The 27,144-nt window shown below is 37.5% G+C and overlaps 2 protein-coding genes across 5 annotated transcripts in view; one reads left to right on the top strand and one right to left on the bottom strand.

Annotated features, from left to right (window-relative positions):
• Usp14 (ubiquitin specific peptidase 14) overlaps window positions 1–17,193 on the top strand; it is a 35,782-nt gene extending 18,589 nt beyond the window's left edge. For 2 of the 4 annotated variants that reach the window (XM_059246497.1, XM_059246494.1), the window contains 11 exons: window positions 1,462–1,520; window positions 3,165–3,295; window positions 5,662–5,742; window positions 6,080–6,162; window positions 6,984–7,098; window positions 10,278–10,343; window positions 10,841–10,933; window positions 12,247–12,375; window positions 14,810–14,870; window positions 15,461–15,568; window positions 16,511–17,193. In XM_059246497.1, coding sequence (XP_059102480.1) covers window positions 1,462–1,520; window positions 3,165–3,295; window positions 5,662–5,742; window positions 6,080–6,162; window positions 6,984–7,098; window positions 10,278–10,343; window positions 10,841–10,933; window positions 12,247–12,375; window positions 14,810–14,870; window positions 15,461–15,568; window positions 16,511–16,662 — 1,078 coding nt within the window. In that variant the 3' untranslated portion in view covers window positions 16,663–17,193. The remainder of the gene's footprint in view (window positions 1–1,461; window positions 1,521–3,164; window positions 3,296–5,661; window positions 5,743–6,079; window positions 6,163–6,983; window positions 7,099–10,277; window positions 10,344–10,840; window positions 10,934–12,246; window positions 12,376–14,809; window positions 14,871–15,460; window positions 15,569–16,510) is intronic. The other 2 variants (XM_059246496.1, XM_059246495.1) reach the window with 2 other exon arrangements.
• Window positions 17,194–19,085: 1,892 nt separating this feature from the next.
• Thoc1 (THO complex subunit 1) overlaps window positions 19,086–27,144 on the bottom strand; it is a 45,936-nt gene continuing 37,877 nt past the window's right edge. The window contains exons 13-21 of the mRNA XM_059246493.1: window positions 26,994–27,060; window positions 26,746–26,796; window positions 26,587–26,657; window positions 26,167–26,262; window positions 25,557–25,622; window positions 22,892–22,975; window positions 20,641–20,788; window positions 19,818–19,893; window positions 19,086–19,488 (exon numbers count right to left, since the gene is read on the bottom strand). Of these exons, the coding sequence (XP_059102476.1) occupies window positions 19,193–19,488; window positions 19,818–19,893; window positions 20,641–20,788; window positions 22,892–22,975; window positions 25,557–25,622; window positions 26,167–26,262; window positions 26,587–26,657; window positions 26,746–26,796; window positions 26,994–27,060 (955 nt within the window). The 3' untranslated portion in view covers window positions 19,086–19,192. The remainder of the gene's footprint in view (window positions 19,489–19,817; window positions 19,894–20,640; window positions 20,789–22,891; window positions 22,976–25,556; window positions 25,623–26,166; window positions 26,263–26,586; window positions 26,658–26,745; window positions 26,797–26,993; window positions 27,061–27,144) is intronic.

Genomic DNA, 27,144 nt, shown 5'->3' with positions numbered 1-27,144 from the left:
AGAGTTTATTTTTTCTAATCTGTGGTGCTCAGTTAGGCACTTTGACTAAATTAGAACTTTCAGGTCTGATATTTATAATTTTTAAAGTATTATTTTATGTGTATGAGTGTTTTGCCTGCATGTATGTTTGCACCACAGGTGTTCCTGATTCCCTTGGAGGCCAGAAAAGGGCATTGGATCTCCTGAAACTAGAGTTACGGTTTTGAGCTGCCATGTGGGTCCTGGGAATTGAACCTGGGTCCTCTGCAAAAGGACTTCTAAACCACTGAGCCATCTCTCCAGCCCAAAATCTTTACATCAATTTTTCAAAGTTTCTAATATTTTTATCTGCATTTTACTTTTAAAAAGTTGTATGCTGTGGTTTGGGACAGACTTCATTGTGCCCCTAATCTGTTGTCACTGGCTGGTTCACTACTTGTTTATTATGACCTTTCCAAACAGTGCTCTGCTCTCAAGTTTTGTGTATTGGTCCTACTTTGATTTCTTTGAGAATCTGAAGTAGTCTTACAGATGTTTCCTGCCCTCCACTCCATTTGACCCTATAAATTAAAAAACAAAAACAAAAACAAAACAAGAAAACCAAAAAAAAACTATAGTTTTGAAAGTTAGAAACAGATGTTGGTAATTTAACATCTTTCCTGTGCTCTCTTTCATCCTATTTAAGTGAGCAAAGTGCTTTTATGTTTTTAAATTAAGGCATACTTTACATCTACAGGGATACATTCCATATATGTTTGATTTGATTGTTTATTTTTTTCCTTGTTGGATTTGATTGTTTTTGAGAGATGTGAATGCTCTGTAATCTATTTTTCCTACCAAACTAGAACATTTCATATTCCAGAAGTTTTATACTTTTTCGCCAGTTAATAATCCTTATTCACTCCAAGTACATCCATTGACTTCAGATTTCATGTTACTTTGCAGTTCTGGAATACAAATGGATCATGCAGGCTTTCCTTTTTGGTTTAGTTTTTTACTCAACCTGATGTTGAGATTTGTTCTGGTTGGTCTCTTATTAGTTACTCTGTTGGATGTGTTGTAGGAATGCCATGTTTTACGATAGAGAATTTGTCATGAATGGAAATTGAGATTCTTTATAATGAGGTAATGTGTGAGCATCATTTGGATGCTTCATGTTCTGTGCTATTGTAAATTAACTGAGCATCATAAAGCTGAAAGTGAAAGTAGAAACTCTACTAGAACCTTGATCTCCCAGTGACTGTTTCATGTTAGATGAATTAATGATGAAAGTAGGTATATGGCTTTTACTCCAAGAAACAAAAAAAGCTTTTAAATTTAAGTAGCTTTTTAAGGTCCATTGTGATATGAATAAGACTAGAAAGGAAAAAATACTTGGAGAAATTTGAATTCAAGAGTATCCTAATAAGTTCTTTTAATTAATTTCCTCTCATTTAAATTTCAGGATGAATTTAATTGTGTTGTTATACTTAATGTTCCTAGGTATGCAGGTGCCTTGAGAGCTTCAGGGGAAATGGCTTCAGCACAGTATATTACTGCAGGTCAGTATGTATACTGAGAGGGGCTGTCCTATTCAATAAATGTTATTTATATGTGTGTAGGTATGTGGGTACATGCACATGTGGAAGTCAGAGGAACAACTTTTGCAAGTGAGTTCTCTCCTTGGACCATGTGGGTCCTAGGGGAATCGAATTAACATTTGTTAGGCTTGGCAGTGGGTACCTTTACCTCTTGAACCATCTCTCCAGGTAAAGCCATAGTACTTCTTTTGTTTAAAACAAAAACAAAAAACAAAAAGGGTGGTGGTGGTAGGCCTGGTGCCCTAAGCCTTTAATCCCAGTATTTAGGAGGCAGAGGCAGATGGATCTTTGTAGGTTCCAGGATAGCGAGGGCTACATAAAGAGACCATGTCTCAAAACAAATGAACAAACAAATAGCAACAATTTTTTTTTTGTCTGTCACTTCATTCATATGGAGTATCTTTACCCTTGCATTAAATAATTTAAAATGTATCCAGATTACAAACCAATAATGTATTTTTCTCTTGAAAAATAAACCTTTGAAGTGGAGCCAGGCATGGTAGTACATGTCTATAATTCCAGTATTGTGCAGTCCGAGGTAGGAAGATTGCAAGGGTAACCTGGAGTATAAGCAATAGAAAGACCTTGTCTTTAAAAGAAATAAAAAAACCCTCCGAGGTTTTTCTTTGTTTGGTGTATGTTCATGTAGTTGCATTTTTGTGTGTACGTGTGGAGCCAGGGGTCAACCTCAGGTGTTGTTCTTCAGGAGCCATCTATCTTTTTGTTTGGGACAAGGCCTTTTCATTGGCCTAGAGCTTGCCAATTAGGTCTTGGTTGTCATTGAACCCAGGGATCCACCTGTTCCCACCTCCCTAGCGTTGGAATAACAAGTGTGTACTACTGTCTCCAGCTTTTTTATTGGGTTCTGGGAGTTGAACTCAGGCTCTTATGCTTTTATGGTACACACTTTATTGACTGGGTCATCTCCCCAGGTCAGACCTTTTGATTTTTTTGTGTTGTAATTTTGTTTGCAGGTTCTATTAGTTAAATCTTTGAGAATGACATTAGGAGGCGACAGAAATAAGTTTTAGTAGTGTTGATGTGATTGTTATTAAAAAAAAAACTTAGTTGATGTTAATAAATATTTATGAGAATAAATTTAAATTACTATTTTTGTGGTGCTAAGGATTGAACCTAGGGCCTCATGCAAGCTAAGTGTGTCCCCTACTCTAAGCTATTTGATACTCTCTAAAGGCTAGATATCATGTGCTTCTTTACTGCGTGAGAAGAATTTGACATTGTAATTAATGAATAGTTCCCACTTTATTATTGAGACAGGATGTCACTATGAGGTCCAAGTTGGTCTTGAACTCAAGATCTTATTACCATACCTTCTTGAGAAATGGGATTATAGGTACATACCACCATGCCTGACTAGAAATGAGTCATCTCATAAGTAATTGGATTAGATAAGGTTTTATAGCTGTGCTGTTTTTCCTCAGAAGTTTTATTTAAATGTAAGTCACATGTCATACAGTCACCATTTGAAATGTGTCCATCATTGTTCATAGTGTTGTATAATTTCAGAACATTTTCATCACTACGAAACAACTATATATTAAATATGTTACTGTTTTTCTAACTCTCTATTGTTTTCTTTTTAAGCCCTTAGAGATTTGTTTGATTCCATGGATAAAACTTCTTCTAGTATACCACCTATTATTCTCCTGCAGTTCTTGCACATGGCTTTCCCACAGTTTGCGGAGAAGGGTGAACAAGGACAGTATCTTCAGCAGGTAATCAGGGATAGGTTTCTCTTATTTTGTAAATGAAAAACTTAGATTATCTTTCCGTGTTTGTGTGTTTAAATGTGGGTGCACACATGTTACAGTGTGCATTTGGTGGTCAGAGGACAACCTCTGTGTCGGTCTTTGCCTTCCACCTTAAGAAGTTTTTCTGCATGGACTCCAGGTTAGCTAGCCTACAGGCTTCTGGGGATTCTCCTCTCTACTGGAAGGAACTAGGATTACAAAGGCTCAAGCTGCACATCCGACTTTGACATGGGTTCTGGGGATTCAAACTTGGGTCCTTATGCTTGGACAGCAAGCACTTTCCCTACTTTTCCATCTCTCTAACCCAGAACTTAGGTTTTCTGCACTCAGCATAGTAATTGAAATACAATTGGAAACACAGGGATTAGTCTGCTCTTGTTCACATCATTATCTCTTGCTCATAGTTGTGGCTATAACCTTAGCTGGTCTTTTTGATGTTTTTAATCCATGTATGTTTTGTCACACAGGCTCTGGTGTCCTTTTAAAAATTCAAATAAGAGGAGGGGTAGAGTTAACGATGAAGCACTGCCTTAGCATAAATGAAGCTCTGGGTTTGATCTTTAGCTCCAAAATAGATAAGTTAAAAATAAGTGGGCTTTGGGGCTGGAAAGATGACTCTCCTTGTATCCCATTTTTAAAAAAATTGATGAGCATTTGTTGATTTTCCAAAAGACGCAAGTTCTCTTCCCAGCATCCACGTTGGGTAGCTCACAACTGTCTTAACTACAACTCCAGGGGAACATGCTCTTGTGCTCTCTGCAGGAACTCACTGTTTGGCATACACTCACACATGCACATGTACACACAAAGCAAAAAAGTGAATATTAAAGAATGGCACTGTGTTGGTTCTTGTTGGTAACTTAGAGTGGTTTTGTGCTCCAGTCTAAACCCTGCTGCCTCTGGCTTTATCATGTCCTTTGCCTTGCTCACCTTTCTCCAGCTTCGTGGCTCCTCGCTCTTGCTTAAATATGAGTGCCTTCTTTGTGCAGTGTTTTTGCTCTTGTCCTTGGTTGTCATTTATGGCATGGCTGCTTCTTTTAGGTCTCATCACTCCGTGGCTCCCTCCCCCAAATCTTTTTCAGCTCTCACCTGGCTTTCTCTAGCTCCATTCCCCTACATGGGACTTGGTATTCTTTTTTTTTTTTGGTTTTTCGAGACAGGGTTTCTCTGTGTAGCTTTGCGCCTTTCCTGGAACTCACTCTGTAGTCCAGGCTGGCCTCGAACTCACAGAGATCCGCCTGCCTCTGCCTCCCGAGTGCTGGGATTAAAGGCGTGCGCCACCAACGCCCGGCGGGACTTGGTATTCTTATGTATAGCTATTCACTATTGGAACGTTTTCTATTTTTTTCACTAAAATTTTGAAATCTGCAGTAGTGTAGCTCAATTAGGAGCATAAAATCTGCTGGATGAATTTTCTGAAATTCTTTACTTTTTGAAAGCTCTTACACCAGTTTGTTAAAGTAGTTATTTTTATGCATGATTAGAAAAACAAGGGATTGAAGGTGTGGCTCAGTGGTTAAGACTGCTTGTTCTGGAAGAGGACCCAGGTTCAATTCTCAGCACTCAGATTAAGTGGCTCCCAATTGTCTATAATTTCAGTTCCAGGAATCTAACACCCTCTTTAATGTCTTTGTGGCACTCACTCATGTGTGGTGCATATACATATACTCAGGAACACTTACACCAGGAAATAAGTGTTTAAACAATTTTAGAACAATTTAATTTCTATTTGTTTTGTGTGAAATGTATGGATGTGTGTGTGGGGTTGAGATATGTATGGCATGGTTGCATATGTGGAGGTTAAAGGACCATGTTCAGAGGTCAGGGCTAAGTTTTCTCCTAATACCGTGAGGGTTTCAAGGATCAAACTCAGGTTATCAGGTTTGGCGGCAGGTGAATTTGCCTTACCTGTTGGGCTATCTTACCAGCCTCTGTGTGTGTAGATGGGGTGGGGTGGGGGTTGAGACAGTCTTGCTATGTAGCCTAGCCTGGCCCAAAATTGATGGCCATCCTTCTGCCTTGACCTTCTGAGTGCTGAGAATAAGATGTCCAGTTAACAAGTTTTGTTTATTTTGAGACAGGGTTTTGCTGTGTAACCCTGACTGGCCTGGAATTGTGTAGATCAGGCAGCCTTGCATCTGTGACAATGCTCCTACCTCTGCTTCCCAAGTGTGGGATTGTAGGTGTGCAGCATCATGCCCAGCTCTGCTTGAATGTTTCTAAAGAAGAAAATACCTTTCTTCCTTAAAGAAACAATAATTAGTTTGAAAGAATTTTATAGACTGAACACTGCCACAGCCAGGACAAAAGTGTTTCATTTTACATCACAGGATGCTAACGAGTGCTGGATACAAATGATGCGAGTACTGCAGCAGAAACTAGAAGCCATAGAGGACGATTCTGGTAAAGAGGTGAGCCAGATGTATTTGTGATCAAATTCACTATGCCACTTTGTGTTTTATTTTGATTTTCTTTTTGACTTTCCCACATCTTAACAGGTAGATATCTGCTGGAATAGTTGAGATGCTCAGCCTGTACTTAGAATTTGAGACTTGCATTTTAGTCTATTTGTAAGCAAAACCTATTGATATTTATTGAACATGTTTAATATTTTGGTAATGGTTTTGAATCGTAGGATGAAATACACAAAAGGCCTGCACTTAAAAAAATCTTAAGTATATATTAGTAAACTGGATTGTGTTGAAATCTACAAAAAGTAAAACTGGAATTTTCTTTTTAATTTTGCAGACAGATTCTTCTGCATCAGCAGTGACACCTTCTAAAAAGAAAAGCTTAATTGATCAGTTTTTTGGTGTTGAGTTTGAAACTACGTATCCTTAATGAGCCAAGATTTGTATAGACTTATAAATTCAGAATTTATAAGAAGTAAATTGTCAATAAGAGCAGAGTTGGCTGATTGGCTTTGGAGGGTAGAAAAATTCATCAGGATTCTGTGCCTAAAAATTTACAGTAATGTGAATTAGGAGTTTATAAAATAGTCATTCAGTGATTTTGAACTTTAGATAAATGTATATGTATATACCTTAATGATGATATTTTTTCTTAAATATTTATTTACTTTTTAATTATGTGTATATGTGTGTTTGGGGATATGTAGTGGGTGTAGGTGTTTAAGAAGGCCAGAGGTATCATATTCCCTGAAGCTGTAGTTATAGGTGGTTGTGGGCACCTGACATGGGTTATGGGAATTAAATTCAGGTCCTCTGGATTTTAACCACTGAGCAATCTCTCCAGCTCTCATTATTTTTTCTTAATAACACCTTAAGTGTGTCTGATTAATTTATCTCATAGAGAAGTTTCACTTACATGAAATTAGTGTATTAATAATGTACATGAATTTAAGGAACTTGTTTTCTGAGTTATGGGTAGAAATCTGGAGAACATCTTTTGCTCATCTTTGGATCATTAAGATACTTTTCATAATGACAACTTATATCTTGTGGTTTCTTCAACACATACTCATTTTTGTTGATAAAGTTGTTGGTAGGCAAAGCATGTTGCAGTGAATCTTTATTGGGAGACTAATGTTTAAAATAAACCAACAAATGACTATTAATAACTCTAGGATAATTTATCTTTTCAAGATTAATTAACAAGTTGAATAGCTGTTGCCATTCCTTAATTTGCAAAGCATGAAATGTACAGAATCTGAAGAAGAAGAGGTCACCAAAGGAAAGGAAAATCAACTTCAACTTAGTTGTTTCATCAACCAGGAAGTTAAATATCTTTTCACAGGGCTTAAATTGGTAAGGAAATCATGGCTGAGCCTCTTGTGGGTTCTATATTTGTGAACAAGCCTGTTGGCTAAAATTTGTCTGTAAACTCAAAGGTGATCCCTGCTGTGCTTTGCTGGTTATCTGCAGAGGAGTTGTGCATGCACAGGTTGTGGGATTTTTGTGGTATGTGTGTGGAGGTCAAAGGGCAACCTTCTGAGGTGTTCCTCCTCAGGTAATGCCCACTTTGTCTTTAAGACTGTCACTGATTGGTGAATGTTGGTGGGGCACACCTTTAATTCTAGCACTCAGGAGGCAGAGGCAGGTGGATTTCTGTGAGTTCAAGGCCAGCCTGGTCTATAGACCAACTTCCAGGATAGCCAGAGCTACACAGAGAAACCTTGTCTCAAAAACAAATGACAGTCATTGACTTGGCAACTTGGCTAATTGGGCATGGCTAACTGGACAGCAAGTCACAGGGATCTGTCTGTCTTACTCCCCAGCACTGGAGTCATAAGTGTGCTACCATCCCTGGCTTTTTAATACAGGTTCTAAAGATCCAGCTTGGGTCCTCAAGTTTGTGTGGCAGGAACAGTATTGACAGCTGTTTCCCTAACGCAGTAGCACAGTTTTTAAGTTGAATACCACGCGGTCCTACATGAATTGCTCTGCCTTCTTGTTTAGTTTACACACCGTATACTCGTCCTTTGTTACCGTCATGCTTTTTTATGTTTGTGTGTTTGTTGGTAATTTTTGTGTTTAGAATTATCCCCAAGCATACAGCATTCCTAAGTAGAAGGATGCTGTATTGTGCTTTATGAGGAAAATATGTGTACTAGGATTGACCTGAGTGTGAGCTAGGGTGCTATTGGTTATAGATTCAGCACTGTAGGTGAAGTAAGATGTCTTTAAATAGAATAATTATCTGTTGATTGTTTGATGGAAAGGTGACCAGAAGTTTGCAGGAACCTACCCAGTGGTTCTCTTAGGAACATGGTTTGGTATTTATTAATTCAGTGCTCATGGTGTCATCAATAAAACACAGCTGCTCTGAATATCAAGAATTACCTGTGTATTTGAAAGTCACACTTCAGTTGGGCTTTTAACTAATAAAGCATTATTAACATAGTTTCATAAATTATTGAATACAATTTAGATGGCATAAAAATGAAATGTGAATGTTAATTGGAGTTAGAATTAAATGCTTTGTCAGGGAGGGATTCTGCAGGCGGTTTTCTTAATTTTGTAAAATTTTAGCAAAGGTATACATCAGAGTCCTGGATGACAACTTGATAGCATTGTATTATGTTAAGTATAACTTGCTGATGAATACTTTGACACAAGCGTGCGTGCGTGCTCAGGAACTTGCAGACCTCTTGGCTCAGCCTCCATGTTGCTGGGATCACTGTCCACCAGCACACCTAATTCCAGCTATACTTTCTTGAATATTTCTGAATTGGGTAGGTTTTTTTTTTTTCCCTTTATAATTTTAAAGATTTTATCATCATCATTTGTTTGGATCTTTTTCTTTTCTTTTCTTTTTTTTTGCCCCCCTTTTTTGAGATAGGGTTTCTCTGTGTAGCCCTGGCTATCCTAGACCTTGCTCTGTAGACCAGGCTGGACTCGAACTCACAGAGATCCACCTGCCTCTACCTCCCAAATGGTGGGAATAAAGGCATGTGCCCCCCCTCACCCCCAGCTCTTTTATTGGATTTTAAATCATTTTACTTCATGTTTCACCTTTGCATGATTATGTGTTAAAGCTCCACAGTGATTCCTTTTATAATGTGATTGATAATTTTTTTTAAAAACCAGACTTAAATTACACAACTTAAGATAATATATTATAAACAATAAGTTTTTTTAGTTCATATTTGTGTAGTGTTGCAAAGTTATATATGTATATATAGATAAATAGATAGCACATTGATAATAATCTTTATTACATATGAACTCTTTTTTTTAAGTTTATTTATTTTTATTTTATTTGCATTGGTGTTTTGCTGCGTGTATGTAGACTGTGTGAAGGTGTCAGATCTCGGAGTTACAGACAGTTGTGAGCTGCAATGTCGGTGCTGGGACTTGAACCTAGGTCCTTTGGAAGAGCAGTCAGTGCTCTTAACCACTGAGCCATCTCTCCAGCCCAACATATGAACTCTTGGCCAGATTGTTTTCCAAGTTTTCAGCATGCACTAACTTGTGTCTTTTTTGTTGTTGTTTTGTTTTTTCGAGATAGGGTTTCTCTGTGTAGTTTTGGTGCCTATTCTGGATCTCACTCTGTAGACCTGCCTCTACCTCCTGAGATTTTAACAAATGTGGCCAGAGGAGATAAATTGTAGCTAAAGATTTCCTCACATTTACTTAGTGCAGTGGCTCTTAACCTTCCTAATGCCATGACCTTTTAATACAGTTCCTCACGTTGTGGAGACCCCAGCCATAAAATTATTTTTGTTGCTACTTTGTAGCTGTAACTTTGCTACTGTTATGAATTGTAATGTAAATATCTATATGTAGGATATCTGATGCCTGATCCCTGTGTAAGGGTCATTTAACACCCCTAAAGAGGTTGTGATCCACAGGTTGAGAACCACTGCCTTAGATTAACAAGTTTTCTTTGTTAATTCTTCTCAGATTTAAAATGAACCTAATTGGTGCTGGCAGGCTTTTATATATAATGGATGAAGAACAAGGGTTTCCTATATTCTCTTAATTTCTAGTGTGAGTATTCTGAGTATTCATAGATATAGGGTGACAGGAGGCTTTATTATTTAATAAAATAATAATTTACTTTCTCTGACTTTGAGCAACAACATTGTATTCAAAGAAATGAATTCTTTTTGGTTTGTTTGTCTGTTTTTTTTTTCCCCCCCAAGACAGGGTTTCTCTGTTTAATAGCTCTGGCTGGCTTCAAACTCAGAGATTTGCCTGCCTTTGCCTCCTGAGTTCTGGGATTAAAGGTGTGCACCACCATTGCCTGGTGGGAGGAATTCTTAATAGTATATATTATATGATTGCTTATAATAAATATTGAGCAAAATCTTAAAAAAAAAACAAACCTATGTCATGTTTATTCTGTTTTTCACTGGGATAAATCCTCTGATGTATTATTATTAATTAAATAGTGTTGTTTTTAAAAATTAGATGTATGATTCTGTGTTGCATAAAATAGTTTCTAAGTCTGATGTTTGATTGTCTGTAATTTCTTTTTTAAGCGACTTCAGGAAGAAATTACTAAACAGTCTCCAACACTGCAGAGAAATGCTTTGTACATCAAATCTGTAAGTTATATTTCCTTTTGAAATTGAATTCCATTTCATTGAAAGGGTTCAGGGGCAGGGAGGTGACTCAGCAGGAGAACTGCTTGCTGTGCAAGCCTGAGAGTTGGAGTTTGGAACCTCAGAACTCATGCAAAAGCTGGGTAGGCTTGGCTTCATGCTTCTAATCCCAGGGTGTTGCAGGTGGAGCTGGCTGGTTGGACTAGTGAGGACAGTGAGGTCAGGGTTCAGCAAGAGATATAACAGGTGATTGAGAAAGACACCTGCTGTCAACTTTAGTCTTCCACGTGCACAGTCACACACGTGCACTTATACATGTGCCTACGTAGACACTTGCAAACACGCACACAAATACACATTCAGATTCTCATCTACACTACAAACATGCAGAAAAGAGAAAGGGTTCCACTTAATTTTATCTGATGTTTGTTTTTACCACCAAAATAAAAAGACTCTCGTGGCCTTAGATATAAAGGATTTCTTCCCATTTCTCTCCTTAGTCTAAGATCAGCCGGCTGCCTGCTTACTTAACTATCCAGATGGTTCGATTTTTTTATAAAGAGAAAGAATCTGTGAACGCCAAAGTTCTTAAGGTTAGTAATGAATTTTAATCTGTATATTAAATACGATCCTTTGAAGGCAATTCCTAATCCATAGTAGATTTATTTATCCTATTAAAAATAGCTTTCAGCTGGGCAATGGTGGGACATGCTTTTAATCCCTTTAAGTACTTGGGAAGCAGAGGCAGAAGGATCTCTGAGTTCCTGGCCAGCATGCTTTATAGAGTGAGTTCCAGGACAGCCAGAGATATACAGAGAAACCCTGTCTTAAAAAAAACAAACAACAAAAAACCAAAAAGAATAGTTTTGAGATGGTTAGGGGCGATTAATATTAGGCAGGTGATCCTTAGTGCACAATGTTTATTAGAATTATGTATTATCCTTTTTGTTTTACACTTGCCTGGCTTCTTCCTCCAGCCTCAAACATCTTCTAAGTCTTGGAGCAAGTATTTTGTATTTTTTAAAGGATTCACAGATAATTGTATTATTTCTTGCACACCCCAGAAATACTGCTTTAAATTAGATCCTTCACTTCATAGATCAGATTTGAGGGGATTTGTTAGAAATGAGGACAGAAGCAGTAAGTACACTGCATTGCATTTAAGCACCACAGAGCTTAAGCTGTGTTGAACTGGGTCTAGCTGTGTGTACAGAATTCCTTGGAAGAGTTCTATGAATGAATCTAGCCTCTGGAGCTGAAGTTCATAACATTTTCTGATAGAATTGTAGGTGAAGGTTAAATGTAGCTTGGGTCTCTACTAGAATTTACTGTAACTATTTTAATATGTTCTTTTAATGTTTCAATATTGTTTCTATATAAAATTGTGTTTCACAGCAAAGCACTGACCAGTTGAAACACCACATTGGGATCCATTACTTGCATAGCATCTCACCTACTATTTCTGCATCACTGCTCTGTTACACAACTGTGGCTTCTGTGGTCATGTGTATAGTCTTGATTATTTAATGGAAAAAGATCTCGGAAAGTAGTTACTATATAAAAGTTACAATCAGATCATTCTTTAATTTTAAGTGTTTGAGAATTTCGTACATGCATATAATTTGTTTTGGTCAAATCCACCCCTCCCTCCTTTCCCTCCATTCCCCCCCAACCCTACACCACTATTCCCTCCCAGTTTTGTGGGTTCTTTCTGTAAGCAGAGAGCCCACTTAGTGCAGGTCACCCTTGAGAATAAGTCTAAAGTGTTTTCTTCAGCTTCAGTCCTCCACTGTGACGTCACAGATTTTATTTTCAACTTTTATTTGAATTATGAAAGTATTACTTTGAAAGTGTTATATGTATTGTAAATAATTGTCCTTTTGCGCTTGTTTTCTTTTTGTTATAGGATGTTAAATTTCCTCTTATGTTAGATGTGTATGAACTCTGCACACCAGAACTTCAAGAGAAAATGGTCTCTTTTCGGTCAAAATTCAAGGATCTAGAAGATAAAAAAGTGAATCAGCAACCAAATGCAGTAGGTTCCTTTTGCGGTATTTTTACTACTGCCATTTCAGTCTTCATTTAGTGCGTAGCAGTAGCAGTTACTGTTATGGAAATGGTCAGCCTGCATTTCAGTTAGGAGGTGTCTACGTCTTGCGTGTCTTAATGCTGGCCTCTCACCACCTGTAGATGCACTGATGTAGTACGAGAAGAAGCAGGGGCTCTGCTGTGGAAAGCAGCCCTTGATTATCTTTGCTCTAGAGTACAGCATGTGTGCATTTCACATGAAGTCTGAATTTTCCACGTGTGATGATTTTCCTTGAAGTATTTTAATCCTCTCTATAATAGGAGGTATAGAATTGCCATCTTAGTCTCATCCCCTATCATGTTTCAATGCTTTTGTAATTTCAAGAAAGTTACTAAATGAAATTAAGCTCCCATTTGTTAGGTATAAACTTTTTGAGTTGATTCCTCATTCATAACTCGCCAGAAGTCATCCAGCCTGTGTATGTCAGTAGGCATGTTTTTACCACTGAATAGTATTTCCTTGTGTGGGTATTCTGTTGTTTGTTTAACCATTCTTTTATTATAGGATACTTACATCGTTTTCAGTTTTTGTCTATTATGAATAAAGCTAGTAAAAATGTTCATTTGCAGATAGTAGTGTAAGCAGGAGTTTCATTTTCCAAGAACAAATGTCCAAAAGTATAATTGCTGTGTTGCATGGTGGTTGCATGCTCAGTTTTTCAAGAAAGCGCCATATGCTTCCTACTTCATATTCCTGTCAGCAATGAATGTGTGATTGGCCCACTTTTTGACCAGCATTCGCTGTTGTCACTAGTTTTCATTCGAGCCGATGGATAGGTTTGTGGTGCTGCCTGGTGTTTTCTTCTGCATTTCCCAAGTTGTAATGATGTTGATTGTTTTTCATGTTTTGGTTGTCATGTGTGTCTTCTGCTGAACTAGCTATTACTCTGTTGTAGATTGTAATCCTTAGCTATGCAGATTGCAAGTCTTTTTCTCAAAAGTCGGTTGTTTTATCTTTTCATCCTAATGCAGAGAAAAAGTTGAAGAGTTTTATAGTTTGTTTATTTTGATATTTGATTCATTCTAGTTTAACTTCTAGGTGATAAAATGTTCACATTCATTCTTTTGGACATGACTCTCTAGCATCTAAAAAAAAATGAAGCAAACCTAGTATTTGCCAACTTAGTGATCCTAGCATCTTTGTAGATAATTGGTTGACAATAGATAAGAATATGTTTCTGGAGTCTTTAATTTTATTCCATTGGTTTGTATATCTGTTCTTTGGCCATACTATGTTTGTTTTTGTTCCATAAGACAGGGACTCTTGGGGCCCAGGCTGGCCATGAATTTGCCAGATAGTTGAGACTAGCCTGAACTCCTGAGCTTCCTGTCTCTAGACCTCCAAAGTGCTGGGATTATAGGCATGTGCCACAATGTTATAACTACTGAAATGTCCCTCTAAGGATCGGATTTGTGATCTCCAACTGTGATCTTTTTAATGCTTCTTTCTGCAAATGGCATCACTATCTTTGTATATTGATCTTACATCCTGAAGCTTTTTTTTTTTTTTTTTCCTTCTGTTATTGTTCAGACAGACTGTGTAGAATTGTTTTCTATTTGACTGTGGAAATAACCAATGTCTGGAGACTTCAAGTTTTCAAAGGTTTAACTTAGTTTCCTGAAACTACAGGACAGGTAGAGAATTACTCAAGTGATCTATTTCATATTGTGTTTGTGTTTTCACAAAATCGATTAATTTCATTTAGCAGGTCATATTTGTATAATTGTTCCTGGTGATCTTTTTTTTAGCTGTTATATGTCTGTAGGGCAAATCTATCCCATTTCTCTATTGATAATTGTAATTTGTTTCTTTTCTTCTTGAGGGTTCTGTTTTATTGTTTCAAAGACTGACCCTGTTTGGTTGAATTTCCTGTTTTCTGTTATTTTATTTGAGACCTGTTTAATTTTTGCCTGCTAGTAAGATGAGTTGAGGCAGTGAGTTCCTACTAAAGTCTCTTGTCCATGTAGTTAATCATATTACTTTTGGTGTAGGCCTTTGTTCATTTCAGCTAAAATGGAAGAGTGGCTTCAATTGCAGAAACTTGACTTGGGGTTTGTGGTTTGTTTGTTTTGAGATAGCCCCTGGAGGCTCACAGACACACCACTAGATTTTCTGGTATGTTAAAATTTTAGTTAGTGGCTTAACATTAGCAGTATATCCAGGGAACATGTTATTTACTGTGATAATATTGTGTATTATTAAAGAGTAGAGCCTTTGGCTTTGCAGTTTTTAAGATAAGTGTAGTTTATCATTAAAGTATTTACAAGGCAGACTGTTGTTTCAGTGATTTGTAGACAATGTAAATATTTATATCATTAAGTACTAACAAGAATATGTATTCATTTCCAATATCACTATTTAAAATTTTTTTTCCTCTTAGAATGACAAGAAGAATAGTCCCCCCAAAGAGGTTAAGTATGAACCCTTTTCGTTTGCTGATGGTAAGTGGATGTTTCTTTTCTTTTGTTGTTGTTTTTTCGAGATAGGATTTCTCTGTGTAACAGTCCTAGCTGTCCTGGATCCGCCTGCCTCCCGAGTGCTGAGAGAAAAGGTGCACACCACCACTCGGCTTTTGGATATCTCACTTCTGTTGTATACACATTTAAGACAGATGGCACGTTCTACCATTTATCTGATTATTCTGATACTATTTTTTCTTTTACTTTAGGTTTTTGTTTTGGTTTTGAGAAAGGATGGCCTGGAATTCACCATGTAGCTAACAAGGGTGGTCCTCAAAGTTATTTTTTTTTTTTTTACCTGTCTTAGCTTCTTAAGAATTGGTGTGAGAGACATGAGCCACTGTTGCCTGGTCTAAATTCAGGCTTCTTGAAAAGTAATTTTCCTTAATATAACTTAAAGCGGTACATTTGGATGTGTAGTTGTGGATAATAAACTTAATTGTAGCTCTGCAAAGTGATATTTAATGGAGTCCAGTGGAGCAGTATTTCTCCAGTCCTAACTTGATAATTGTTACTTTGAGAGAGCACTTGTCTATTTGTTGCCTGTTTTAATTGATTCCCTTCTCTTTCAGATATTGGCTCCAATAATTGTGGATACTATGACTTACAAGCAGTTTTAACTCACCAGGGAAGATCTAGTTCTTCAGGTCATTATGTATCATGGGTGAAAAGGAAACAAGGTAAAGAGTATTGTTACAATTGTTAACTACTACTTTATTATTGCAACCTTCATAGCATTGTGGGTATTTTTGTCTGTGATTCTTTATGCCTTTTAAAAAAATAAAATGAAAAATAATTGTCTATAGTTTGTATGCAGGTATGTGGGTATTTGTATATAGGCCAGAGGTCCATGTTAGGTGTCTTCCTTTACCACTGTTGACAGTTTCTCATTGAGCCTAGAGCTAGACTGAGCTAGATTGGCTAGTCAGGAGCCCAGGCAGCTGCTTCTCTCCCAGCCCCACAGCACTAGGGTTACAGACAGGAGCCATCATGTACAGCTTTGCCTGGGGGATCATCTGTGTGTCAGGTACTTCACTCACTGAGTAAATCCCCAATTCTTTCTCTGTGTTTTCAACCCCCCCAAGCTTTGCTTATCTTTTATTTTCAAATTTACAACATCAGCAGTTATAGCTGAGAGAGTTAGCTTAAAAACTATTGCCCAAGCAAAAATGTCATGAAGTGGTATGGATTTACATTTTTGTCTTCCTATTGTCCAGATTAATATGGCTAGATTCTTGTATTTGAGGGTTTTGGTTGTTTTGATATTGGGATCAAACCACAAAGATACCTTGCATATGCTGAGCAAGTGCTCTGCAACCAGCTACATCCCTAGTCCCTTTCGTACCTGTCTGTGCTCAAACTTGCATTGGCACACATTTTGAAGTTTCTGGAGATCTGCAGAGTGCACTGGAGACAATGAGGGCAGAAAGGCAGATCATGCATTAGAAATGGTGCTGAAATAGTTGGGATATCATGGAACTCTTGACATCATCTTGAACCTGCATGGTCCCCAAGGCTACTCTTGGGAGAACTGTTGGTAGTCAGGTGGAGTACTGCTGCATATTACATTAGTTTCTTTTCCACTAGAACTCTGAAAATAATTGTGTGCTATCTTAACTTAGATGAATGGATCAAGTTTGACGACGATAAGGTCAGCATTGTAACACCAGAAGATATCCTGCGGCTGTCTGGTGGTGGAGACTGGCACATTGCTTATGTTCTACTTTATGGGCCTCGAAGAGTTGAAATAATGGAAGAAGAAAGTGAACAGTAATCTTCAATTTAGCTATTTATGCCTAGGTGTGAAATGAAAAAAAAAAAATTTTTTTTGTTTGTTTATCATTTCTATAGTCTTGAGCTCTAAAGGGAACAAAGGAGAACAGAACCAGGCCACTTGTACATCATCAACCTTAGGACTACAAAAAATTACATTTGGGTGCTACCCTGTATAAAGGTAGCTAGAAGACATTCTTTAAAAGCTTATTTCTTGCATTAATTCTTATAAATTCTTAGCTGAAGTCCATTTTTTCCCCCTTGCCCTTCCAGCTCAAGATTTAGCAATGATGTTTATTGCACACCTATTTGTTGTTCTTGCATGGTTAGTATCACCGTTCAGTAGCTGCCCATCCTTTGCCTTATCTAACCAATATTTTTCTAGGAAGGTGGAAAAGGAAGTGTTGCTCTCTCATCGTGTAACTCAGTGCTGCTGTCCACATCCCATCAACTGGGTGCAATCAAGTATTTGTCCAGACTGACTATTGCTGGCCTTTCATGACTTTACAATAAATTGTGATCAATAAGAATACATTTGATTATACACTGATTATTGTGTCTCTAATGTACTGTGGTTTATATATTTAACTTTGCATTGGTTTTGTAGTAATCATATATGTCAACAAGCTCTGGTTGCTTATTTTTAGAAAATGAGGATATTTAATAATAAAAAAAAGAAAAGAGGGATTAACAACTTTTGACCTCCTGTCTTTAGTGTTAGTTTGGCTGAAGAGTCAGATGAATTCAATACTATACAATTTCTGCAGATTGTTAATAATCTTAAGCTGTTAAGCATCCATTTAAAATGCTTGGGCAATGTTATTTACAAAGTTGTAAAAGTGATAGATTTCTTTGGACACTGAATTTTGTGATCAGTTCCATTCCCTTACTCATTTGTTGTTTCTATTTTCTTTTCCAAAGTCTGTATGTCCATCTCAAAATTTAGTATTAGTGATTTTTAAAATTAAGATATACATTACCAAGAGTATTTGAATAAGATCAGTTTATTAATCTATTAGTCAGTTACTCATAAATCTTTAGATGGGTCAGAAACCTTGATTGTTAGGGAAAGGATGAAGGATTGGATATTACCTAATTGGTCTGATTTTGATCTGGCTATTGGTTAATAAAGTTGGGGAATATCATGACATCTTAGACCATATGTTTTAATGCTCTGTGAAGTATGTTGCTACCTAAGAGTCGTATAGAATAATAAATCTGTTAACATTGTGGCAAAAGTCAGCATTTCAGGGATACTTCTGTAAGTTTGCTCATTTAAATGATATTAGCAGTCAAGACTGTAATGCTTTATGCCATGATCCCTGGGATGCAGTCCTTTATTCACTCTCATTTGCTAGAACAGGTGTAGAAGGAATTAATTTAGCACCTGAGTTTTCCTACTAAACCAAGTGAAGTGGGTTTAAACAACTATGTAAAAAACTACGTTAAAAATTTAAAAACTGTATCATTATAAAAAGCTTGGTTATAGTTTATTTGCTCTAAAAAGGTGTTCCAAAGTTATTCCATTAAGTAGAAATTGAGTTTCTACCAGTGTTGTTTAATAAGGAGGACTTAAGTTTTAGAATGCAGCCTTGAATGTAAGGGCAATGAGGCGAAAACAATCCCCTCCCTTCTAATTCCTGAATGTGCCTTTATTTGCTTAATGCACACAGAGGGCCTCTGGAGGCTAGAGCTGTGCATGGTCATTCCCTAGCTAGTGGAGTGAGGTCCAAACAAGAGCACTTACAGTGGTGTGTGCCCAGTAGCCCTTGGACAACGACCTGACCTTACCATCCTATAGATGCTGTATGGGTAGATGACAGTCTTACCTTTAGCCAGTACTGCATATGCTCTGCTACCCTTGGATGTTTTCACATACATTTGATTTGAATTAATTAACAGGAGTCCCTGGGTGTTGAATGACTCAGGGGTCAAGTGATTTTTTGTAAAGTTAATGGAGTAGTGGGTCTTAGACTTCACCTCATTTAAAGTGAGAGGTTGGCAGAAATTGTCTGGGATGGCCAAACAGTGCACAGTTTAGGCTCTGCAGGCTGCCGGTTGTCAGTCTGAACTCATGCTGCTGTAGTGAGAACACTTGAACCAACAGATTAGTGTTTGCCGAGCTTTATAGCTTTATAGCTTGAGAGTGAGAACAGTCCTAAGAGGTTTCAGAAGTATCATCCTGGGATTTCAGAATAAATTTTATAGCGAACAGCATGCAGCAAACTAATTTGGGACAGGAATGTAACATACGCAAATAGTGCTTATTTAACTTCATTATAAAAATACTTACAAAATGTAGTCTGTGATACTGAGGTCGTTTTACTTTGGCATTTTCCCACCCCACCCTCCTATACTCCAAACTAAGGTTTGAAGCAATGCCTGTTCTGTGTTTCTTGAAGCACTAGCCAACTGTACAACAGCTGTTATAAAAGTGTTTATTGTTTACCAAAACCAGTGGACCTCTTATCAAATGCTGCTTGGTAACAAAATCTTATCAGTTTAATAAAAAAGAAAGGAAAGAAACCAAGCTAACTGTTTGTCTCAGTGTCATTAGTTAGACTTTCTGCAAGGTCACTTAATCCAGACTTGTTTAGTGCACTAATCAGGTTATCTGTTGTTGCATGAGCTCCTTCTTGATCTTGCCAGGCAACAAGGAGCTGCTTAGCCCTCATCTTCATGTCTTCACTGTCACACTCAATCTGCCTAATTTCAGAGTCTTTAATTTCCAAGTAAGGAGCCAAAATCTTCCATTGCTCACCCAGTTTGTTGGCAAATAACTCTATTTGTTCCCCTGTTATAGGTTTATCTCGTCGAACATCGGGACCTAGAAGACAAGGGGATATAAATTATGTGCAAAATACAGGGATGTGCAATTCTAAGTATTTGAAAGAACTGCAAAGCTAAAAAACCCCACTGGGTACTTTACTTTAAAACTTAATTCTCTATAGGTTACAACTTCCTTAAAAAAAACAAAAACAAACAAACAAAAAACCCACACAATTCAGGCAAGAGATATTCCCTTCAGCCCTAACTAGTTAGCAGCGTTTAAGGCTCTGCCTTAAAACACCTATCTTCATTAATCCTTTTAAAATTATCATTTCCAAATCTCATTATATAAAATATAAAAATTTTATATAAAAATTCATTTCTTACTTTCATTTTCCTTCAGTAAAGCATCATTATCTTCCTCATCTTCATCTTCACCTGTTTTTATTTCTTCAGAAGGAGGCTATATTAGATGAGAGACAATGATGTTTATTTTATTTATTTATTTATTTGAGACAGGGTTTCTCTGTGTAGTTTTGGAGCCTGTCCTAGAACTCACTCTGTAGACCAGGCTGGCCTTGAACTCACAGAGACCCACCTGCCTCTGCCTCCCAAGTGCTGCGATTAAAAGGGTGCACTACCACCTCCCGGCAAACAGTGACGTTTAAAAGAATACTAGTTTCTGAAAATAACAGGAAATAGTTCTGTTTTGATATGTAATTATAAGGTTGTTAAGATTCCCAGTAATGGACCCCCGGCAGAAGGAAGACTGAGAAGCATGAACAAGCCTATTTGACTTAGTATTGTCAAAGGGGTGATAGAGATTGAACATGTCTATTATTACCATACTGTAAGAAAACACTGGAAGAGAGCACAATGGAAAGTTCTGCGAGGTACCCTAGTCCACTCCTAGACCCTGCCCTTGACAAAAGACAGTAAAACACTTTGGCGAAGAGGAAAAATTGATCAGTTTACCACAGACAGTTTTTAACACATTTATAAATACGTGCTGCACAGAAAATTACCATTCTTGGTTCACATTTTCTCTTGTGAATATTCAGTTAACACTCCCCAATCTAAAACACGGTGGTCTGTAGATGACTATTTTTGTGTGAAAAACTAATTTGAGTTCTGCTCAAATACTGATAGCAGTTTTAAAGCAGATAATGTCTACTAAAGGAAGTAGGAAAAAATGACGTATGACACTTACTGGTAGTTCCTTGGCTAGCTTTATTACCATGTTCTCAAGGTACTCTGGCAGACTTTTAAACTGCTGGTTGGTTGGCTGGAAGAAGTGAGGACTTCTCCGAGCTAAGAGTCTGAGAGCTCTCCACCCATAATTTGAATTGTTCACAGCTCTGTAAGAAGAGTTGTCGGCCTTGTGATTTATAGTTATCCACTTCAATAGTTCTTTCCACGTCACACGACACTTTGTACTTTATTGCAAAGAACAGTTCAAAGTACCATCTTTTAATTTGAAAGTCTATATATTTTGCTTATTCTAGCAAGTCAATGGTTTATGTCCCTACTCCTGACTACTAGACACTATGCATAGAAATCATCCATCCAGTTACATAGAAGGAAAAAGATAGGAAAAAAGATACTTAGTGAGTTGGTATCCATATCTGCAATGCCACCTACAGATGTGAGTTTAGAATATTTTATAAATTTGAGTTTATCTTGTTAATGTAACTAAGTTGAAGATATCTAATGTAAAACCTGAAATGTTTAACTTGTCTTAAAATGCTTATCTGCTAAGGTCTAAAATGTTCTAAATATGGGGAAAAAAAAAATCAGAAAACACAGCTTCAAGTATTTTGAATAAGGGACTTATATTTGGAGTTGTATTTATATAACAGCTAGTCTTTAATTCACTTAACGTCAACCTCAGTGAATAAAAATGGCTCAAAATGCCAGAAGAGCAAATATCCAGTAGTCACAGTAGTGACACAGTGATGTCAAGAAATCGAGAAAAAAGGACCTGTGAGAAATCCTAAAGACAAATACCCTCAAAAGGATAAAACTGCAGGAAGTACAAACAGATTCTCTTTAGAGCTTTGTCCATTCCTGCCCACCCTGCAATCCCCAAATGCACAGACCTGAAATATGGTTTATTTATACATATTTAATTTTAAGTATGAGAAAGCGTTTAAGCATGAGATGAGACTTGTGCATATTTTACTTTATTTTATTGATAAGATCCTACTCTGTAAGACAGACTAACCTCAAAGTTAATCCTGCTTTAGCCTCCCGAGTGCTGGGATTATAGATATGCCCTTTAGACACGGTGTAGACCAGGCTGGTCTCAATCTCAACGAATCCACCTGCCTCTGCCTTCTGAGTGCTGGGATGAAAGATGTGTATAACCATGCCCAACACTGTATCTATCTTGTCATTTATTTTATATACTTTAGACTTTTATTATGTGTATGGGTGTTTTGCCTGCATGATTGTGTATCATGCAGTGCCAAAGAAGGCCAGAAGATGTCTTGTCAGATCCTCTGGAACTGGAGTTAAATGGTTGTAGCCACCATGTGGTGCTGGGAATCAAACCTGGGTCCTCTAGTTAGTGCTCTTAACCTCTGAGCAATTTTTCCAACCCATATATGTATATTTTAAAGATCACTCTCCAGTGCATGGAGAATAGAACACACATGAGTTATAAGGTTGGGGCATGTAAAAACTTATCACTGGGTCAAAATTAGTCATTTATGTGGTGTGCTAACTACATGCTATGCATGGATCAAAACAATTTAATTTTCAGAAATACCCTGTAAAAGTTACTACTTAGCAAATGAGAAAAGGGGATTTGTTAGAACTAGACACCTGGCCAGTAAGTGGCACAGGATGGGAACCTATATATTCTGACAGGAGGGCCCTTGCCTTTAAATCACAATTCCAAAACACCTACCTAAAAGCTAAAACTGTGCTGTCACATGGGACACTTTAGATAAAAGATGCTGAGTCTTAAAGGTTACCCCAGAAATTTAGGGGGAGGCAGCAGATGTGGAGGCAGGTGGAGGGGGCAGCAAGGTAAAAGGTCAAACAGTTCCACAGATGCCAAGATGGGTCTACTGGCAGATGCTGTTGAGAACTGAAGAGAAAAGTCCTGTGAAGCTATCTCAGTGGAATGACAGGGAACACAGCCTCAAGTGCATGGCTGACATGGAGGACGTGAGGACAAAACTAAACTGGCTGTCAGGAGAGATGGCTGTGCAGAATAAACAATAGAGGTGACAGGTGAGAGTTCTGCAGTGTGAGGCAGGCAGGTTATTGCAAGTCATGGTTGAGAGCCAACAGGAATGAATAGTCATGAAATAAGGATGTTAAGTAATGTGAACTATGTGCATAAATTCACCCTAAAAGCACTACTCTGCTGACTTAATAAACTGTATAGCATACAGAGGATTCCTAAAAACACATGCTGAAAGTTAGCATCAATTCATTAGAACATTACTTACTTATATTCACTTTCAACCATGTTTTCAGGATCTGCTTGTTCAATGGCTTCTTCAAAGAACTCCTCCAAAGTTGGCATATATTCTCTGGTCATTAAAGAAAACAGTAAGGTTCATCTGTAATACTCTAAAACGGTGGCAATATGAATTTTAACAGTATCCACATGTGTTAATTACAGCTAGGATCTAAATGCAGGGACTCTAAGGAGACCTTAGACTCAAAATTAAATTGTAAAATGGAACAATAAGGAAAGTTTGAACACTATTCACTCTATAGTTCAGCTGCCATACGTGAAAATAGACTCTACTATTCTATTCATTATAACAAATATGCTGTTATATGAGGGTGAGCAAAGGCTGAATAGCATTTGAAATTCACTAGCAAATAAGAAAATTTCACCTTATGTCCCTATCTACTAGTATTGTTTTTATTTATAGAAGAATTAACTGAACCTAAACTAATAAGCTATGCTGAGACTTTAAGGTATGTCAGAAATCATCTATAATATGCACTGGACAAGTTCTCATTCTAAAGTGTCAAAATTTTTGAAATTATTTCTTAGGAAATAAAGCTTAAGTAAATGTGTTTCTGATGTATTTTTTTCTTTTTTTTTTTTTTTTTTTTTTCGAGACAGGGTTTCTCTGTGTAGTTTTGGTGCCTGTCCTGGATCTCGCTCTGTAGACCAGCCTGGCCTTGAACTCACAGAGATCCACCTGGCTCTGCCTCCCGAGTGCTGGGATTAAAGGTGTGTGCCACCACCGCCTGGCTGTATTTTTTCTTTTTATGTGATGACTACATTTAAAATAATGCCTTCTGCTTTGAAGACTTCCATCTCCTATCAATCTAAGCTCTGCCTATCACACCTTTATTCTTTTAGTTTCAACATTTTCATCTTTGTTTTTAAGGTATGTGTCTTATAATCAATACATAGATAAATTTTTAAAGTGACCATCAATCTGTCTTTGCACCAGGAATTTAAATTGTATTGTTGTTTTTAGTACTTGATGCTTTTGTGATTTTTTTCCTTCAGTACCTTCAGTTTGTACCTGTTTTCTGTTTTGGTTTTTTCCTGTTTACCTTTGTACTCCTCATTTAGTTTAGAAATTACATATTCTGTTATCCAGCATACTTAATTCTGTCTCCGCTCTTTGAGGCTCTCATTCCACTGTCTTCTGAATTTCTTTTGTTTTTGAAGCCTGCTGTTAGTTTAATTTTATTCGTTTGTAGATGTTTTTTCTTTTTTCTTTTTTTTTTTTTTTTTTTGGTTTTTTTGAGACAAGGTTTCTCTGTGTAGCTTTGCGCCTTTCCTGGAACTCACTTGGTAGCCCAGGCTGGCCTCGAACTCACAGAGATCCGCCTGGCTCTGCCTCCCTAGTGCTGGGATTAAAGGCGTGCGCCACCACCGCCCGGCCTGTTTTTTCTTTTTAACGTCCTTCAATTTTCACATACACAGATTTAGTTTATCTGTTTAAGCCCACACATCTTGAACCAAAGAACTCATGCCTATTCAGTGCTGATCTCTGAAGTAGTGCTTCTTTCACACTCTTATGTACTTTCTGCTGGGTTTTTCTCGACTTCCTGTTGTATTGTTCTTAACCTAAATCTTTGCATTTTTAGATGTTATACTTGTTTTTTTCAAATATTCCTTTTTTGAGGCAGGGGCTCATTCTGTGTCCCAGACTGGCCTTAGTCTTCCGGCTTTACAGGTATGAGCTACCACACTCAAACTATCTGGTCCTTTTTGACAGTGTTAGGTTTTCTTGTCTCCAGCTGCTGCTTCCAGTTTTATTTACTAATTTATGTGTATGAGTATTTTGTCTGCTTGTACATCTGCACACCATTGTGTCCTTGGTGCCCATGGAAGCCAGAAGAGGGTGTTGGATCCCCTGGGACTGGAGTTATAGATGATCTAGGAATCAAACCTGGGTCTTCTGGAAGAACAGCCAGCACTCTTAACCACTGAGCCATCTCTCCAGCCCCTATCTGATTATTTATAAAACTCATGGTAGATTGATTCCTTGACAGTTTGTAAATTTGGTTGGTAAGTTTTTAAGACTTTTCCCTGTGTGATAGCTCCATCTGAAGGTTTGACCTTCAGGTATTTTACCACCAGCTGACTTTTAGCCCCAGGTTCCCTATATTGCTGGTACTAGAAATGTCAGGTGCATGAGAAAAGCCTGTTCTTGTTTCTCAGGAAATCCCTTTTCCATCCACAAATATGCTAGCATTAACAGACATGCTTTCTGGTTTCCAGTCAGGGAGTTATGCCCTGTTCTTGTCTCCCACCCACCTCTCCTCCTTTGCAGGCAGGGTCTCTGCTTAAATCGGCAAAGTCACCTTCTGCATCTCTGAGGACTAACACCCAGCGTTACCTCAGGGCTCAAACTGGATCATCTCACTGCTCACTAGCTTGGAATACCAAATCAATCCAAAGTTACTCTTTTGGTGTTGAATCCCCCTCCCACCCTTCTTTTGGTGAAACTTTTATTTTCTTGTGACTGCTAAAATTTTATAAGCATTTATAGGTATTTTAAGCCAAACCATATTCTGCCAGGCCCAAAGTCAATCACAATAAACTTTTAAACTTTTCAGCTTTATCATTGCTAAGAAAAGGTTCCATTTTACTTTCCTGAACATTGAGAAAACTAACAAAAGTTTTACACTTGCCTTGTCTCTGATTTACAGGCTTCCATATTATCAGGACAGAGATTCCAAAGCCTTGTTAGCTCCTCACTATAAAATAATAGACATAATTTCATATGGATGGCATCCTCAGTATATTGTAAAATTGCATATATAACGTAAGTAGTAGGTTGGGGGTGAAGAAAGTAATTTTCTACATAAGTATATATTTAATGATAATTCAATCATTTTTCAGAATCTATTCAATCACAATAAAAAATGAGGAGTTGACTGGAAGGGTTCAGTAACTACAAGTTGAGCTGCACTGGCCTGAACAGTTGTATTGCCCATGACATGGAAAGGATGGCAAGAGACAAGCGCTTGGAAGTGGTAGACAAAAGGATGGCTTAAGTGGCTGAAGAATTCACACTCACAGTTTTAAGCAATAGGAATGGTTAGCTTTAGTCACTCGTGTATGTACCAAATACAAATTCATGATCCCTGTACATGTGGAAAACTGGAGAGTTCTTGTCTTTTTGGTTGTGAGCCTAGCCTTTAACGGCTGAGCCATCTCTTCAGCCTACCTGGAGAGTTCTTATAGTAATATTTTCAAGATATAAAAATAGCAAGAACATATGAAGGCGAGTGGACATACTTTCCAATCAGGATTTTCTTGTTGGGCCCTTTGCCTAAGAAGTCTTCTGGGGCTGCTCTCTTTCGCACCACTCTTGTGGGCTTGGTGTCTGATGCTCTGTGAACAAATGAACAAAACACACACATTCTGGGGACTGTATATGGATAGCAGGAATGGGGGAGTGTTTCTGTGGTAAGCACTTGCCTAAAGTGCACAAGCCCAGCAAAACAAACAAAATCTCAGAAAAACCAAGAGAGCTATTATTGGTTTTGCCCTAAAATATGAAAGCTTCACAGTATGAGAGAACACTCATCAGACAAGACAAAAATACCACATTATAGAGCAATAGACAACCATCTCAACAATATCAACTTACTTTGAGAACTATCAAACTACTTTGAAATGTCCTTTTCCTATTTCTTGTGATGAGTATCTATTTACCTTTCTTTCACAAAACTTGGGCAGCCTTCATTTTTCCATGAGTTCCAGTTTTCTTCAGTGTTTAAAATATGCTAGGATAAACAAAAGACATTACATCTACATAAAGGAATAGTTTGGAATTATGTTTGGTACTAAGAAAACTAGTGATCAAATACATACCTCTACCATCTTTGAAAATCTTTCTCCATCGGGGGGGTTTTCAGATAGTAGCTGTGATTAGAAAGAATATACTAAGCTTTCAACAACTTTCTGCATCATAGGAGTGGTTTGCAGGCAGAGAACCAAGAAGTGTTTGTGTTCTTGTACCTGAGCTTAACTTTATCCTTATTTTCCTATTTGGGGCTGAAACAAAGAAAATTCTAAATTTCCATTTTTTCAATCATGGGTTTGTTGCATGTTGGACTTACTTGGTAGACTGATTTTGTAGTATCTTCAATCCAGAGTGATTGCTCATCAGTTAAAACATAGTTTGAACTAGGGAAAGAGAACAAATGCATGCATGAGCATATGTATTCACGCTGAGGTTTATTTATGGCACCAAAAATTAACCATTATTGT

Source organism: Peromyscus eremicus, chromosome 19 (assembly GCF_949786415.1).
Source record: "Peromyscus eremicus chromosome 19, PerEre_H2_v1, whole genome shotgun sequence".
Taxonomy (NCBI): domain Eukaryota; kingdom Metazoa; phylum Chordata; class Mammalia; order Rodentia; family Cricetidae; genus Peromyscus; species Peromyscus eremicus.
The sequence above is the reverse complement of the archived record's forward strand: the minus strand, read 5'-3'. Positions and strand labels throughout refer to the sequence as shown.